The 18,148-nt window shown below is 36.9% G+C and overlaps 2 protein-coding genes across 2 annotated transcripts in view; one reads left to right on the top strand and one right to left on the bottom strand.

Moving 5' to 3' along the window:
- Positions 1-192: 192 nt before the first annotated feature.
- M6 (neuronal membrane glycoprotein M6) lies at positions 193-14,329 on the bottom strand. Its single transcript, XM_019061891.2, has 6 exons — positions 13,984-14,329; positions 12,911-13,070; positions 9,616-9,775; positions 7,963-8,110; positions 7,000-7,145; positions 193-6,238 (listed from the first exon to the last, which is right to left on the bottom strand). The coding sequence occupies exons 1-6, from the start codon at positions 13,985-13,987 to the stop codon at positions 6,110-6,112; spliced, it is 747 nt and encodes a 248-aa protein (XP_018917436.1). The 5' UTR covers positions 13,988-14,329; the 3' UTR covers positions 193-6,109.
- Positions 14,330-14,629: 300 nt separating this feature from the next.
- The window catches only part of LOC109044326 (ankyrin repeat and BTB/POZ domain-containing protein 2), a 97,163-nt gene continuing 93,644 nt past the window's right edge, over positions 14,630-18,148 (top strand). The window contains exon 1 of the mRNA XM_019061998.2: positions 14,630-14,968. The gene's annotated coding sequence lies outside the window, so the exon portion shown is untranslated. The remainder of the gene's footprint in view (positions 14,969-18,148) is intronic.

Genomic DNA, 18,148 nt, shown 5'->3' with positions numbered 1-18,148 from the left:
TAATCCTTCCAATTTTAGCACTTAATCATCCTAAAAAAAATTGGTTTTATTGAATTTTAAAAGAAAAAATACAAGTTGTAATGCTTCAACTCATACCTTTCACACTTCCCATAGCAGGAGATTCACCCCACAATGTGTTGTCGAATGTTGTTGTCTTTTGATACGACCAAAAATAAAAACATTGAGAGTCCCTTCTTTCTTACAAATGAGAACAGATAAAATTTTTTAACTGGATTTTTTATTACCATTACAATAGGTCAATGTATAAAAAATAAAAATTGTGCCATATTCTTTACAACCCCTCACAACAATAAAAATTCAAACATTCCGTTTCTGGTGATGATCGCTAATTTTTCGTTTAAATACACCTCAAGGATAAAGTCAAATTTTCAAGTTTTACAAAAATAAAGCCTTCGTTACCGTCTAATAACAACTTGTTGACTCAGCAACCTTATATTATGTCTAATACTAAAGAAAAAAGGTGCCTTGTTGACGCATCCATACAACTTTGACTACCATCTTATTGCGTAACTTGCAAACTTAGTGAAAAAAACGTATGAGTTGGGAATAATCAGTGCACAGTTTGCCGAATGTAAAAAAAAAGATAAGAAAAAAAGAACACAGACTGATTGTACGTATGTATGGTAGTGTTCTCACTTCACCATGTGTTAATTGTGCTTAAACCAAAGACATTGAATAGAGTAGACCGTGCGCTGTGAAATGGAGCGGTGGCCACTTCTCTTTTATTCGCATGCCGCACCGACCGATGAGTGCGGGACACCGAAGCGGCACCGGTGAGGTGAGTGAGCCCCAGCCGTCCCCAGCTCGCGGTAAACGAACAGTGCGCTTATACGAGGCTGGTACGGTTCGGCTCCGAAATCTTTAATTATTAATTGATTATTGCGAATATTTTCGGCTGATCTGTTCTTTAATTATAATCAAATGTTTCTGTGTGAAGATGTGTTTTAGTTTTCATGATTAAACACCACACAACTTTCAATTTATGGTATGCTTACTTGAGCAAATTCTTGATGAACCGGGCAAGAGACAAGAATGATTATGTTCCGATGATAATTTTTAAACTTTGACTACATTTAGCCTTAAGGAACTACTATTTTGGGTTCATTTGTTTTATTACCTATCTACACAGGAAACTAATACACGACATAACAACGGATCATGAACTAATGGCACATTTTGTTCTTCCTAAAATGAGCCAGAAATAGCAGTTCTTCATTGAAAATTGTAGTCAACTTAGTGTCTTCAATTTCAAAATAGTGTTGTTTCAGTTTGTGATATTTATTTGTGATAAATGTAATATTAAGTAAATGCCCTTAGCATTTTGCTGAAAACATAGCATAAGTGCTGCGTTTTTTTAATTTTATAGAGGAAAGTAAGGACATGGTAAAAACTCATCTCATAGAATCCACTGCACTGCAATGTGCAGAAAAATTGAGGCACTGGGTGCAAGAATGGCACTTCTAGGTTGCGGTGGTTCAAAATCTCTACTAATATTTCATCAGTGAAGGAAATTCATGGATTTCGTTGAAATTTCTACTGAGTTATTTTTCATGATTCTGCAATTTTCTGTGAAAAAATCCTTGAAATTTACCATTAGAAACTACTCTACTAAACAAATGTGAGCGACATAGATTCTGGATCATCGTTTAAAAGAAGTGCGTGCCCTTCTCGAGCGCAGCGACTTAATCACAGAGCCACCTAAAAATGCAAAGGAACTAAGATCAATTACTTACCCACACTTTTTGAAAATAAACAGTATCCACGATCGCCAGTCATAAACAAGTGACTGAAGTATTGATTTTGAAATTTTTGAGTAGATTAAATAACATTAAGTTGCGACTCGCAAATTAGTTTGATAATAATGCTTGAACATTATCCTTTTCAGTTGGAATAATCTTAAATCTCGGTATTTTGAAACTGCCGAAATCGTTGCCCCTCTTTTTCAGCTTTTCATCAAATCTTTCTCTTAGATCAAGATGGACAATAGCTTTAAGTAACTCTCTCGTAACTTTTATATGCCTTTTTATGTACAATACATAACGCTATTCCTCGTGTTTACCCTTGATTTATATGATTGACCTCATTTTAAATCATTTTTGTACCTTTTACAAAATTACTTCTTATCCTCGCCGTCATCTTTACGCAAGCTGCACGCATTATAAGAACATCCGTCTGATACGCAGGTCACTTTCCTCATATTTTCAATTATGAAGCGTTTTTTTCCAGTCAGTAATGACTGTAGAGAGACGAAAATTGTTCAGAATAATAGTAAATTTCATGCTTTTAACATGTGGTCCTTATAAATTTTGCCGAAAAATGAATTGGAAACGAGTAATTCGCGAAAATCCGAGCGCGCAACTAATTTTTCCAAGTACGCGCAACGCCGGCTCATGCTGCGTGGGGCTCAGTCGCGAGCTCCCACCCCGCCCGCCCATTACGGAGTCCCGCCGAAGTTGCCTCGCTCAGCTGACACGGCGGAGATAGGGAGTGCACGGTCTACTCTATTCAATGTCTTTGGCTTAAACGTGGGAGGTGCTGCACCAACTAAAGCATATATCGACGGTGTAAGTTCATAACTCGTTTGCGGCGTCTGAAAATCTCCGCCTCTATGTTATTTTTTTAAAAGAAATCAAATTGACATCATTCCTCGAAGTTTGAAGAAAAATCACGGCAGTTTTAAAGAATTGCCGTTGAGTAGTTTTCTGTTTAAAAAATAAAGTATGACAGGAAGTCTGCGACGTCGTAAACCGAGTTATGTGATTGCCGACTTACACCGTCGATATGTATTTATCATCAAAAATCTTTATTGCCAAAGATTAATGCATGATGATTTTCCTCCTTATATACTGTAGATGGAACCTAAAAGTTAAGCTTCCTTGCTAAGTGGTTTTAAAAATTTTTAGGTGAAGTTAGAACACTGGAAAGGGTACCTCATAGTACTACCATAACAAAAGAGCGGACAACAGACAATGAAAAATCTAAAATAATACAATATAAAAAGAACGTATTTTGATTGCAATACAATCGTAATGCAATATTTTTCATGTAGAAGCGATATATACAAAAGTATGAGACACTAAGAAGAAATACAGAATAGTTTTTAATTTCTAACTTATGTTTGAAAAGTCCAATATACGAATGTATTTTTCCAGCCATCCTTCTAAGAGCTACGATATCTTTTTAGCTCCATTGAGAAGCGATTAATTAGTGGCACCAGTTGTGAAACTAAGTGCTACTATCCACAGGAAAAAGGACATTAGTATGGAAATTTCAAAATTGAATACAACTAGCACTACTATGGGACGTTTTTCACGACTGTTACAACACTTAAGCCCCAAAATACAGAAATACTCTTGAACTAAATGAGGTTGAAGCTGTTCAAAAGACGTAGCTCTGGGCAAAACCCATTAAAAGATGCATTTTGCCATGTTTGGAACTTAGGATTGTCAAGTCAAATTTGAAATAAATGCTCTCTTGAGGCGCAAAAATTAATTGAATTTTTTAGAGCTTCCACTCAGAGATATTGAAGTGTTTTCCATTTGAAACTTACATTCCAACTATTTGATTCAGCTAGGAAAAAAATTCCTCATGAAAAATGCGCTTCCACAAAGGAAAGTCCCTCTTCCTGAGGCCAGTGGCATATTTTTAATTTGCTGCTTGTAGTTTTGTGAAAATAAAAAACAGAGCTCGTACTTTACATTTTGAACAAGTTTCGGTTCAGGAGAGCAGTCAAAAATAGAAGCAAATATTCAAAAGCAAGTATTAAATTTACAGGAACGAATAAATATTCTGATTGCGACTATAAAAAATAAAAACATAATATTTTTGGTGCGCTGACTTAATATTAACCTAGAAAGTGAAAAAAAGAGTCAGTAAATGTAATAGCTGAAAAATAAAAGGCGGCACCACAAGAAATCTTCATGGATCTGAGTATTAAATTTGTTCGGGGACCGAATTATGTTGGCACTTTTGCACTGAAATCTAACTTTTGTTCATGGGCTGAAACTGCGCTGCTGACAGAGGCCCTTAGACAGTTATCGTTACTCATCATAAGAATATTTGAGTGCTAAGTATTCCCGGCAAAATTCGGTCCCTGAGGGGATTGAGCGTAAAGCATTGCAGTCACAAAAAAGAGTACCCTTGAGGCTTTCGTACTTTTAAAAGATAAAAAAGGCAGTTTGTGCTATTTCCTTGCAAAAAAATTACAAACAAAAAAGGCTTTCGAAAGTTAGTGTTGCATTATCACCAAAAAATGTCTACACTTTAAACTTGAACTGAGAGCTAAGCAAAGTTTGAGAAAAATACTTCTTCCGGCGAAAATAAAGCATGCTGAGAGCTCTCATATGAAAACTTTGTGTAAAGTAGAATTAGCATTAATAAAAGTTAATGTTTAACTTAGCGTAAAATACTGAAGTCGCCGTAGATTTTCCTTGTCGATTGAGAAGTAATAAAATGAACACTATTTGGACAATCTAGGACTTTTCTGAAGAAAATTGAAAAACATCGAGCGTACATTCAAAGCAAATTTTAGCGCTTAAATGTGATGTATGATACCAACCTCTTTTGCAGTACTGAAATGGGAATCCTCTCTAACAACGGAGTTTTTATCTTGTTGGCTACTAAAGCATCAACTTTTTTTATTTAATCTACGTTTTTGAAAGGGAACATTGGATGCGATTGTCAACCAACAGACAACGATCAACAATATTCTATCTTGGATGTCTGCCGTTGATTTTTGTTTGAGATCGACAATAATTAAATAATATTTAAAAACAATTGATCAGATCTAATGGCGGTAATTCACAATTATAGCAAGGACAGGATCCAATTGCTTCCATTCTTTGCTCTACAATTGCACACTCAATGTTTTTCTGTCAAATTCTCCATTTCTTAAGAGATAAACAATTGAATCATTCAGTTAAAAAACCACCTCCCTCTGTACGTAAAAAAATGGAATTCAAAGAAAAAACTGATTAGAACTGATAACTTTCAATAATTCGAAAATATTTATGGTGTATGTTACAGGCGTTTTGAAAGACTCAAAGGCCAATGTTCCTGCTTTTTTTGTTTTAAAAATATGACAGATGAAAGCTCCAGAGATGAGTTGTTTTCGAACTGACTGAAATTCACCAATGTTAAATTCATGAGAGGTTAAAAATCAAATAAAAGTTACACCTGACCCTAGAAACCACTTTTCTACATTAATTCAAATATTCGAAATCGGATCATCGGTGAACTCAGCGATTCAATTAAAGGCTTAAAAGTGAGGACGGAATTTTTAAGTAGTCAGTGTGGTCTGAACACAACTTGGACGGAGTCAGCTACTAAAAATTTAAGACACAATATCTATTCTAATAAATAAAAATCTGAAAAGTCTTAACAAGAGATAAAAATTCCATGTGCCCAGGACAAATAAGAGACAGGAGCTAGATCCTGTAAAAAATGACAATTGAGATCAATATGTGAAGAAAAAATTCTCAATTCATACCAGTTGGATCTGAATTTTACATTTGTCAAAGCCATGGAAGAATACTTATAGATTCTCCAATGTTATTGATACCTCAAGGTGCAAAAAGGGTGGCACTTTTTCCAACATCTTCTTTTTCGCAAAAAAATTGAATTTAAACAAAGGAACATCAGCACACATTTTTTAAAGCTGTGAAATCCATCTCACCATTTTGGAAAGGTGCAATGGAAACTATAAAATAACATCTACTGAAATCTTCCAGTAAAAAAAGCCATCAAAAGGAGGAATATGAAAAAATTTGATTACAACTTCGGACCTGCCCTGTATTAATTTCTGTGACGTTTATATGCTGCAATGATCTATTCACAAACAATGTAGTGCACTCAAATGTTGGGGCGGAATCACACCATTTTTACACACCAAGGGTTAGTTTCATGAGTAGAATGTAAACTGATTAGTTACATTAAAACAAAAAAGTTTCTCAGCCTAAATCCTCCTAAACATGACGGAGGGTTGTGAAGGAATGTGACTAAAATTTTCGATGTTGCGCGACAACTCCTAATGAAATGGAAACATCGTCGGCGGCAAGGTCAGTTCCCTGAAGATTTCTTGTGCCGTATCCTAGTATCGACCCCGCGAGTGAATTGAGGGATCCGAGCCTTGCAGGTACTTGAGTTCTTGCAGGTCTTGGAATTTTTCGTGATCTCTGATGTGGGCGTAATTGGCGGAAAGGCACATTAAGTAGTGGATCTGTAAATACAAAATTGGGTAACCATGAGACGGAAAAAATTTCAAGAGGCAGTCTTTGGCAACAAAAACAAAATGAACAAGGAGGGAGATAGAAAGACGAAGCTGAGATAGAAATATAAAATTCATTTCCAAGGGAAATTATAACAATTGTTCACCAAAGAAAAAATGTGACTATCTGCAAGAAAAGCTACTTTAAAGTACAGAGAAAAATTATTAAAGAGAGAACTTTGAGTCCAACTCAGGAATCTTCTCTTCGAAGATAGTTAAGCAGAAGTGCAGAAAGTTCTTAGCCTTCAAATTTTTCAAACTGGTCTCCCCATTTTAGAAACCCCTTTTTCCCCAAAATTTTCAAAACTATGACCTTTTTTGGTCCTTCATTTGCAAATTGCTGTTATTGAATGAACAACATGCAAATTTCATCACAATTTTTGAAGAAACACAAAATATTTGCGCACTTGCAAGCTGACCTTTTCAAGATTCACAGCCTTCCCATTTATTATTCACAAGCAGCCATGTTATGATAATCTAAGGATCAGGATATTTCAGCACCCCTGGGTTTTAGTATTCCAAAGGATGGCAGTGCACTTAATTTCTGTGCCAATTTAGGGCATGAATAAAAATATAAACAGATTCATCTTGAAAAGCCCTTACAGTAGTTTATAAATGACAGCTTTTTTTACTGTTCAAAGACCGGACTGGCACTGTCTTTATTAACATTGATAGTTATTGTGTGTAAGGTGGTTACTTAATTTCATACTTACCAAACTTAAAATTATGAAGAAGCACGCAATTAAAGATAAGACAAACATAATTTCAGCTTTCTCTACATAATCCTTGCAGAATTCCTTCGTTTTATGATCACACACTTCCATGTGCTCTGGTCGTTGTCCATCAGGGAAGAAGAAATCTGGGGGAAAATATGAGAAAGTCAGTTATAGGTTGCCAATTTTTAAAGATAGAGAAACATAAGAAAAAAACAAACTTTTTTCAATTAGCAAGCACTCCTCAAGGGTTGGAGAATGCAACTTTTAATTTGTTTACAGTCCGAAGAGCAAGGTATTCTGTTAAAAATTAAAAAAATACCTAGATGATATTTTTTTCATTCTACAGAGTAGTCACAGCAAAAAAAAAAAAAAAAATTAAAAGAGGAGAGAGATTAAGCAGGGCTTAAAATGATTCTAGGTATATTTCTCTAATTTGAAAATTATTTTCTTTACATCAGATTTCTCCCTTTAAATGTAGCTTAGAGCGGTGTTCTTGACATCAAAATATGTCTACACTGAGATAAAAAATTTGATCGTAAGAGCCAAACACTCGGTGTTTCATGGCAATGAAGCTGTACCAAGTGTCAAACTGAACTTCCGATTGTCAAGCTGAGCTTCTCATTTGTCAATCAGAAAATTTTGTTGAATTTTTGGAAGTTGACGAGTGTTCTGAATGGTGAATCCAAAACATTATAGACAGTCTTTCTTTCCGTTCTTCATAACAGATATCAGCGGTCAATTTGTCAAACAGAGTATTTTGTTCATGAGATCTGACCCTTTGATTGATCAAAAGTGATAGAATGATTTTGGAAGATCATCAAGTAATTATAAAAAAAGTAAATCCAGAGCATTGCTGACAGTCTTTCCTTCAGTTTTTTTTAAAGAGAGAGCGGCAGTTACATAAGTTAGTTCATAAAGGTAGAAATAGTATTAAATACAAAATTTAGATCTTGTACTTACCGAACTGTCGGAAGCTCAAGCACTCATGATTCTGAACTCGATGACTTGAACACATCTTCACAAATACAGTGAAGACCAGAGTAATAATTACCAGAAAAATGAATATTAGCAACCAGACGATTTGCAGTATGTACGATATGCTCATAAACTGAAATGAAAAATCAATGTGCAATAATGAATGAAAAATAGGGAAAAGTAGAGGTGCTTCAATCATGCATATGTCAATTAAAGCCGAAATTTCTGCTTGAAACTCCCATGAGTAAATTTTTTTTGCCTAAGCATTAATAAATTCATTATTGATAGGAAGAATTAATCTCTACGTATTACAATAATTGATACGCGTATAGGTGGTTTTTCCGGATATCAATTCGTTTGAACTATTGTATCCTTGGGTATCACTGGTAGTGATAGCAAGTCAATCCTTTGATTACTCGGCTCAAGAAGTCAACTTTAGTAAAGTGAAGTCGGACTGGTTGGCGGGTCTATGGAATAATAACCTACATGCGTATCGGTGGGTCTTCCATTTATCAACGTGATTACGCGCTGCGTCAGTGTCTAAGGACTGTGACTGCACCAGGTGCACTTGACGATAGTTTTCTAAACTGATAATTCAAAGCTTTTGGAGGACTGATTTTTAAGTTCCAATTTTTCTTAGTTTTGTCTTTGATTGCAAGCTGTTTTAGTTGTCATCATTGTATACGGCCAAAATTGAAAGTTTTTCTTTGGTTTTTATTTCCATTACATTATGTAACGAGTCACAAAGCAATATTCAAGTTTCGTAATAAACCTTTCAGCCATTTTACCTTGGGATCAGGTGTTCTATGGAATAACCACCTACAAGACCTTTTTAAACCGTCAATTTTACAGTGAAAACTCAAATATTTCCAAAAACTGCATGGTGGGTGGTTTAAGGGATACTATCAATTACGAAAAAATGTTTCTGTAGTTTTCCTACCGCGAAAACCCAGCAATGAATCTCAGAATCAAACCTTCAAATGCAATTTTCTCGAAACTATGTTTTCATCTATGGATGGTTATACCAGCTAATGCCTCAATTATGATTGCTTTGTATTCACAATTTCAAGGAAGTTTCTTCATAAAAAATCATTGTACGGAAGGTCTCTTTAATTTTTTCTTTACATAGATAGGCAAGACAATTTTCTAGTTTTAACTTTTGAATGATCTTAAAGAAGACCTATTTTGTTACACTGCACAGAAATTTCATCATTTACCAAATGAAAATGAAAAGCTAAAATTTGAATTTATTTTTATAAATTATTTTGTTTTTTGCAGGGACATAATACAGCTTCTCTTTCATAACATGTTGCGGAAAAATAAAAAATCATTTCTAGGGGGAGAAAAAGCTAATCGAAATCAGACCAGTCACAGCCAACCGTCTAGTGAACATAGCAAAGCAATGCCTGAATATGAGTTCAGCCAATCAGGAAGAACCCTTTCCCCTTTGCAGCTACATCATCAACACCCACTCAAAATGTTGTTTCAAAGGAATCCCACTTTAGGCATTTTCAAAACAAGGTTTCTTTGCCACATTTTACGGTTTGAAAAATCCGGAAAAATTCCTGAGAGCTTGGTTAAAACCATACTTTCAGAAAACGGATTAAAAAAAGTGGGTGTCACTGATGCAATACTTACAACTGCGCATGATATTCGACCACCAACACGAGCTCCCCAGGCACGGTACACCTTTTGCCTCGTAGCACCGGTAGCAAGGCATCCAACGAAAAGGATCATCAGTCCGACTGCACCCATGAAACCGCTGATGCCCATTAATGTGAGTTTGAGAGGTTCAATCCTGAAAAATAAAATTGAAAACTGAGTAATTTCTTGAGCCACAAATTTCATAAAACTTGCATTAATGCAGTGTGACAAAAATTTCAATTCTGAGTTTTTTGGCTTTGAGATCCTTTTTTTCTTTAGTTCTATCATTGCTTTATCAACCATTATGTTGCTTTATCTATCAAAGGTACTCACTTATAAAGACCGTTCAGTGACTTATGAGATGCAGAAAAGCCCGACCGAGGTGTTTCGTGTATAACTAGTTAGGCAGCAGCCACCCGTCAGTTTTTATTTTGGCGCGTATACGTAGTATACCGCCTTTGCGATCGTTTCGAACCCTGCTCGATACAATAACCGAGTCCCTTAGTTCCTTACCGAAAAGTGACTACCGCGAACTTCTGAGATTTTCCAAAGCGTGTGAAAAGTTTATTTATCCATCAATAATTATGATTTAAAGTTGTTTCTCATTCTGGGGCTCATTAGTTTATGTGCAGTGAATACCAAGAGTCTACGTTACTTGGTTTTTTCAAAAAAAGCCTAAGAATGCGACGCGCTGATTTAAAATATGCATATATAAGCAGAATCAAGCGAATTGATTCGAGGATGGCTGAGCAGGTCGGCACTCTCGAAATGAGAATTTAACTCCTCCGTTTTGTTCAAAACGTTGCTTTGACAGATCTGTAACCTCGGTTATACTTTTCAAAAGTTGGTACCCGTGCTCTGATAGTGCTGTTCATCTGACAACAATGTCAGTGTCAGCTGATAATAATATTTTTATCATATGAGGTTAATAAAAAGTTTTCAGTCAGTCTTTGACATCCTGAATAATTGTCTTGGTATTTATTTACTAATTTTACAGAATTATATTTTATTTCTTATTAAAACTAAGAAATACAGTGCAATCTGTGATGAGCCTCGAGACTCATTAGACCATTAGCTAAACGTGGCTCATACAGGAATCCACTTACCCCTCTCTTCCCCACGCTCCTGATCACTGCGTCGGCGTCTCGACGAACAATAGCTAATGACGGTCGCCAAGCTAGGCCGGGATCCTCAGCCCCTCGCCCAATTACTTACGCTTCATTAACCATTTCACCGTCACGCTAGGATTCGTCCAATTTTCAAAAAAAATTGTTTCGCGAGTTTTTAGCAATTTTTTCCTTACTCTCCGTTAAAACACGAATTAAAAGAGGTCTCATTCATAAAAATCGGCCAAATAGAAGAGAAGTTACAGTATTCGAAATCCGAAGAAATCAACAAAACTTCTCCAAACAAAAAATAAAATGAAGGGGGGGGGGGGAATGTATAAATTACAATTTAATATGATTGACCTCAGAATGTGACAAGCAATTCAATTATAAAAAGGAGAAAAAATTGAGTGAAATTACAAAAAATTAGCCTCTTGCAAGGGGCTTCCTTGTATGAGTTTTGACCTGAAGACAAGTAAATCCCGTTATATTATTAAAACGAAATTGACTCCATAGTTTAATGCCTTAGTTTCTTGAATACGATTATTTTAAGCACTCGATTTATATCAGCAATTTTACCCATGAGGTGATTTCCTGAGAGCTGATAATATCACGAATTTCTCATAGAGCCCTTCAAAAATGGCTTGCTTTTTGGGCAGCCGATTCGGCCATCAAACCGGGGTTTAAATGGAAGCTGATAATAACACAAAGCTCTGAGAACAATTTTAAGATGAGTATAGGAACGGTTTGTAAATTACGAGGAGAGGCGGGCATTCTGTTCAGCATATCGATACATAAGTATTTTCACACGTAGAATTTAATTTTCACGTCAGGGAGTCGACATATTTTGATTTTTTCGATTTTATACGGAAAATGTATGGTTTTTCGGGATTGAAATTACTTACAATTGTTTCATGAAAAATGAATGCACCCAAAATGACTATAGCATTTTGACTTTCACATACGTGCACTCACTAAATCGATTGGTAAATTCAAAGAGTGGGTACATCGACCTGGTATATCAAGTTTCTGCAATTTTTTACGGCAAATCGGTAGATTTTCGGGATGTGGATTGCTTACTTTCAATTCATGAATGAATAAAGCATGGACATGGTTGAGCTTCCTTGCATGAAAAGACGTTTAAAATAACAAAATCAAGACATATTTAATACAATTGCATTTATATCGAGTCAATTTCTTTTCAATAATATAACGGGATTTATAATACCGGTGATTTGGGTATTTTAGCCCCAAAATACCTTTAAATCGACTTTATCTTCTAGGAATTCGACAGAATTTTTCCTTTCTTCGCTTAAATTTTTCCGTAGCACTTTTCTTCAAGAATCTGATAAGATTTTGCTTGAGGCGGATCAAAAAACTTAAATTTGTTCGAATAGCTTTCTAGATTCACAATACAAGGTCTCGTCAAGGTGCGTCGTTGACCTTGCAGTGTTGGATCGTGAATTCTCTTGTTGTGCTGCTTGCCTTTTTTGAAATCTCTGTAAATGAAAACTAAAGGGGTTGATATGTGCGAGTTAATGACGCGCCTTATCAACACATTGTGTTGGAGTTCACTGCTTGTTTTTTTTTTCATTTGGTCTCGTCATTTTTTAGGGGGAGTTTTTTAGGATTGGGCCTGGGTAGCTACCGCCACCTAAAATACTAATGAAAATTGATTTGGGAAGTAGGTATAATTTTCCCACCATTTTAAGGAAAAGCCAGAGGACTAATTCTGAGAGGTCAATAATAATCATTGAAATTTTCTGTAAAAAAATGTCGGGACAAAACTAGATTGACATTTTCATATCAATAGCTGAAACCAGAAATCATGTAGTTTGATTGTGGTGTTTTAAAATATTGGCTCCTTTTCAATATCTTCAAAAGGAAAAAAAAAGATAACTTTTTGGTTAAAAATACTTATACCTAGATTGTTTTTAAACGGTGAGGAAAAATCATTGAATTTTTCAAAAAATTGTATTTTGTATCTACTTTTCAAACATAAAAATAGAATTTGACAAGAGGACAATAAAGTTATGAACCAGTTTAAGTACCTGGTCACCAATATGTTGTTGTAACCGCTGTTTACCTGACTCAGATCATGTTATTTTATTCCTCAATCATGTGACTCTTTCACTGGGATAATACTGACTGGAAATTGAGAAAATGGAGACGTGAAATCTTACCAAGATGACTGTATGTAGAAAACTTGCTCCAACATCTGATAACTTAAAGTGGCTCCACGGTAAATTGTCCCACAGAACACACCAACCCCGGTGAGGCACATAATTGTCGCAATTAACGTTGCATAAGGCATCCTGGTCATACAGCTTTCACAGCTACTACCTGCAATGAGAGACAGCCATGAAAATGAAATTTTAAAAAAGATTAGTGGGCAACTTTTCAAAAGCACATACTGATTTTAAGAATGTCTGCGTCTTGTGTTAAAATATTGTTTTTTCTTAAACATGCTCATATTCAGTCAGCTAAGACTTATGATACTTGCTGCAGGATGAATATTTTGCGGGTACATACATTCCTTTCACAGAACTCAGGACGTTGTTAAGCGTTCACCCATGAAAACTGAACAAAATCTTGGAGAAAGAAAATTCTCAAATTGAACAAGCCATGATGACTTGATCTCAACCTGAAATTTATCATATGTAAAACTGATCAAAAGAGGCCAAAATTTACCAAGCTCTGCATCGATTTTGCTGGGTTAAAATTTTGAAACGTACCTGTATTTGTACTTTGTCGTTCAAATTAATATTCCTCAGGTGGCATTAAACCAACTACAAAATAAAACTACTGTCAATATGAATTAAATACTAAGTCTTCACTTTAAGGAGACTGGTGCGTGGATTTAACTGCTGAATCAGAATGAAAGAGATCCGCAACACCCAAAAGAACGAAATCCATGTGAAAAGGAACTGGGGACAACAATGTCAGCTGAAAAACGGGTCATCAAACAGACAGGAAATAATGATAGTGGGAGTAGGATTTGGGTTGAGATGTAGTATGCTTTTGATGGGAGGACTTGCAAATAGGCCGAGCTTCGTTAAGGTCTCAACAATTAGTCACAATTGCTTGAGGGTGTGCCAGGACAACAATGATTCACCAACGACCTGCTAATTAGCAACTGCTCCAAAAATTAGCCTGATGAAACAGGATTTCGGGGGTCAATTAATAAGGAACCACATTCAGAGCAGGAATTGCTGAACTTGAAAGGAAAAAGCAAAACAACTAGCATAGCACTTACCCATTTTGAAGACAGCCTGGTGGGTTGTTAAAAGAGGAATTCTAGTCAGCTACGTCGTTTCATTAAAGCTGTAAGTTGAACTTTCTTTACCGACTGCAATGGGATGAACTTCGGAATTATCAGACCATAAATTCAGTCTTCGAACAACGGTACCTACAGGATTTCAATGAGTTACTGGGATAGAACGAAAGCAGAGTAGAAAACGCACGATGCAGCACATCTTTTCACTGACGAACATCACAAAATAAAACAGATTGCGAAACACCTATAAGCTCACAAGCACAAATTCGATGAAAAAGCAGCACTCAATTCACTCAAAGTTCGAAATAGGTTAGTTTCCAGTTGTTGAACTGTCAAAAACTCTCCAAAACAGTTCTCCTCCTTTCCTCTTCGTAGCTTCATTCATCTCCTCTTATCTTTCCGCGGCCTGTTCATCTCGGTTACTCACGCAAGTCAACACACGAATGACTCACACTCACACAAGCATCGCATCGTCTCTTTTCTCCGTCTTTCTCCATTGTCTTGACCTGTTGCCTGCGATCTTCTCTCGATTCTGTTTTACTCCCCTTCGCCTGTTGCATCGAGAGCCTCAAGAAGGAGCCGAACAAAACAAAACAGAAAACTGGATGGTTGCCCCGGGGAAAAGGAGAAGGGGAACGGACGGGATTCTTGCTCAGCCTCAGCTCCTAGCAGAAACGAGGAGTAGCATTCCAATTTTGATCTTGACCCCTTCGCAGCCGATCACGATATTCAGTGTTCAGTGGGTGTTTCAAACGTATTCCTTCACCGTCGTTTTTCCCGAAATGATCTAAAAGTGCAGTGAACGGTCGCGCGACGCCTTTAGTGTTTTTGTGCCCGTGGTTTTAATACATGAAGTGTCGTGTTCCAAGTGAAGTGTTTTGTGCCCAAGGAGTCTTGCAGGATTGTACGTTCGGTCTCAGGATATGAGCATCGCTGATAAAGGATAAAAGCCATAAGGAAAAAGGTCAGTTCAACGGTCCAGTCCACACATTTTCTCTCTGTGTAATTCGAGCGATTTTCGACCGAAGCATGTAACCGCATTTGTCCTTCAATGCTTCTGATCTTGAGATAACATTGTTTACAAACAATTTTTCAAGCATGATCGTAATGATCGCGCGTCCAAGCCCTTGTACCTGACTTGCACCTCATATTCTACATGCTACCCTTCAATGATACTTATCATTTTTATCAATGGTTAATCATTAACCATTGAGAGCCAACTCGGCACACTGTACATATTCAATTTGTAAAGCTCATCTCAGTCTCCGACTGTATTTTTCCAATTGAAAATGAAGCAATATCATCCTCTAAACAGTACCTACGTATTTCAATTTTATGGAGAAACACAACACCCCGCTTCTCTACTTTTAAGCCATATAAATCAATTTGTCTTCTTTTTGCAGAAATTTTGAAACGTTGGACAGTGAGATGCGTTACTCAATGTTATCAATCCATTTTCATTTATTCACAATGTCCTTATCAGCTTCCCCAAATTCACTTTACCCATGTATTCATCCTCTTTGGCATATGTCTGTGTCCATTTTTGCGTCATGTATGGTTGAATATTCCATGACACTGGTTTTGACCAACAATCTCTAATTTCGTAACATGAAAATGTCGGCCGGTCAAAATGACCATCCAATCCGAAAATCGTGCGTTTCGACCGTTCGGCCATTTCTGGAGTAAACCCAAACACCCCCGATTCCTGATTTCGGACAATAGCCGTGGCTAACGCAACAGGTGTTCGGTCGAGCCACTGTCGGGTTTGGACCCCTTGATGCACTGTGCCGGGTGCATTCCACACGCCGCCCGCAGTGCATTTCCACGCCGCCGCCAGTCAGAGGGTATTGCCTCAGCCATTGTCTGGCAACTTCTCGCAGGGCAGCCTTTGCTTTTTGCCAGCCTCATGGATTTATTTTATGACAGGCGCGTCGCGTCCTCATTATGCAGGTTACGGTCGAATTTGGTCCACTTTTACTGGGAGCCGGGTTCTATGCCTGTGGCCTTGGATTTCGGGAACGCATGGAGAGAGGAGGGAGGGTATGGATATTCAATCGAAAATAGAAACGTGACTCGATTGACGGGATTCAGTCGATACCGATTCGATTGATAACCGTGAGTCTATCGACAAACCAGCAAATCGCGACCACAAATCCGTGTATGATCCATAAAAACCCGTGAGTCGGTCGATAAATCCGTGAATGATCGATAAACCCATGAGTCGATCGAAAATATAACCGTGAATCGATCGAAAAAGTCGTGAATCGAACGACTATACCCGTGAGTCGATCGACACATCCGTGAATTGACCGACAATAACCGTGAATCGATCGATAAACTCGTGAATCGGACGACTAAATCCGTGAGTCGATCGACAAATCCGTATGAACTGACCGACAAAAACATGAATCGATCGACAAAATCGTGAGTCGATCAGCTCACACCTCTATTTCTCGATCGATTCATGTCGATCGAATCGACACCAGTTTTTTTATTAATTTTTCGATCGAATCGGCGATATCGATTCACGTTGATATTTTCTCGATCAATTTATGTCGATCGAATCCATACTCCCCGGAAGGAGCATTTGTCAATTCAAAAATTTCCTCTACACGAGGAAAGTGTTTTGCCTTAAGCAAGGTGTCTAAACAGCCTGGAAAATCCTACATCAGGGAAATATTCTGCCGTGCTAAGGAAGAACGCCGTATGAGCATTCGAAAGTTGCCAAATTTGCTTCAATAAAATGTTTATTTTTGAGGAAATATATGAATATTTTTTCCGGAAATTTTCCGAGGCTTCAGGTGTAATTGCGAACAAAATTATTTGAAAAATTGGAAGGAAAATATTCATGAGTTTACCAGGAAATTCGTTTTTTATCAAAGGAAATTTGGCAACGCCTGGTGGCCCAGCGTTCCTCCTTAGCACGGCAGTATGTGGCACCAGAGGAAACCTCGAAAACCGTTGTGGAAAGCGTGACATTTTTTGATCAGAGGATTTTTTTTTTTTTTTTTTAAAGTAGTTTAAAAATTACAGGACCGTTTTGATTATGGAAACGTTGTATTTTTCGATTCTGAATATCATGGGACTCTCGTGGACTCTTCCGTCTTCCCTCTAAAAATTACTAATACTCGGGGAATTTCTATAATTCTGGCTACGAAAATCAATCACCCCATCTTGGAAGCGCCAGCCTACCCTTGAATGCAAGATTCTTTTCCAAAGCTTGTATATGTAAACCGAATATGCTTCCTGGTGGTTGCGTAACGCTTTTAATTACTTATGCTGTCGTGCTAAGGAAAAACGCCGTATGAACCTTCATGCGTTGCCAAATTTCCTTTGATAACACACGAATTTCCTGTTAAACTTATGAATATTTCTCTTCCAATTTTTCTAATAATTTTGTTTGCAATTTCGCCTGAAGTTCCTGAAATTTTCAAGGAAAAATATTCATAAATGTCCTCAATAATAAACATTTTATCGAATGAAATTTGGCAACTCTCGAATGTTCATACGGCGTTTTTCCTTAGCACGGCAGTATGAGATAACCGTTTTTTTACTCAATAATCTACGTCGCTAAACTAGTAGCTATTTTAATAGACGTCGAACGGAACGTGTGTAAACACTTAATTATAGTCTGAGAAAAGAGGCTTTCAAGTTCGACGGCTCCAGGTCGAGGCGAAAGAAAAAAATTCGAGACTGTTTCTAATACACCTACTCCGTCGTACTAAGTAAAAACGCCGTATGAGCATTCAAATGTTGCCGAATTTTCTCCTAGAAAATGTTTATTTTTGAGGAAAGTTTTGAATTTTCTTCCTCGAATTTTTCAGACTTTCTAGGTCGAATTACGATTACGAACAAAATCCCCTGAAAAATCGGAAGCTGTATATTCACACATTTTCCTGAAAATCCGTGATTTGTTGAAGGTAATTTTGCAACGCCGTATGGCTCATACGGCGTTCTTCCTTAGCACGGCGGTAATGAAGTGACATCAAACTAACCGTTAGTTCGATCCACTTCCTCATATAGCCTCAGATCAATTTTATTTGCTTCGTCTGTATTTTATGGCGTGCACGAGACATTCTAAAATGTTTTCTTTTCTCCTTTTACCTAACAAATGTACGAGTTTTTCATGCAAAAAGCTCGCAAA

This window comes from Bemisia tabaci, chromosome 10 (genome assembly GCF_918797505.1).
Source record: "Bemisia tabaci chromosome 10, PGI_BMITA_v3".
Lineage (NCBI taxonomy): Eukaryota > Metazoa > Arthropoda > Insecta > Hemiptera > Aleyrodidae > Bemisia > Bemisia tabaci.
This window is presented reverse-complemented; position numbering and strand designations above follow the sequence as displayed.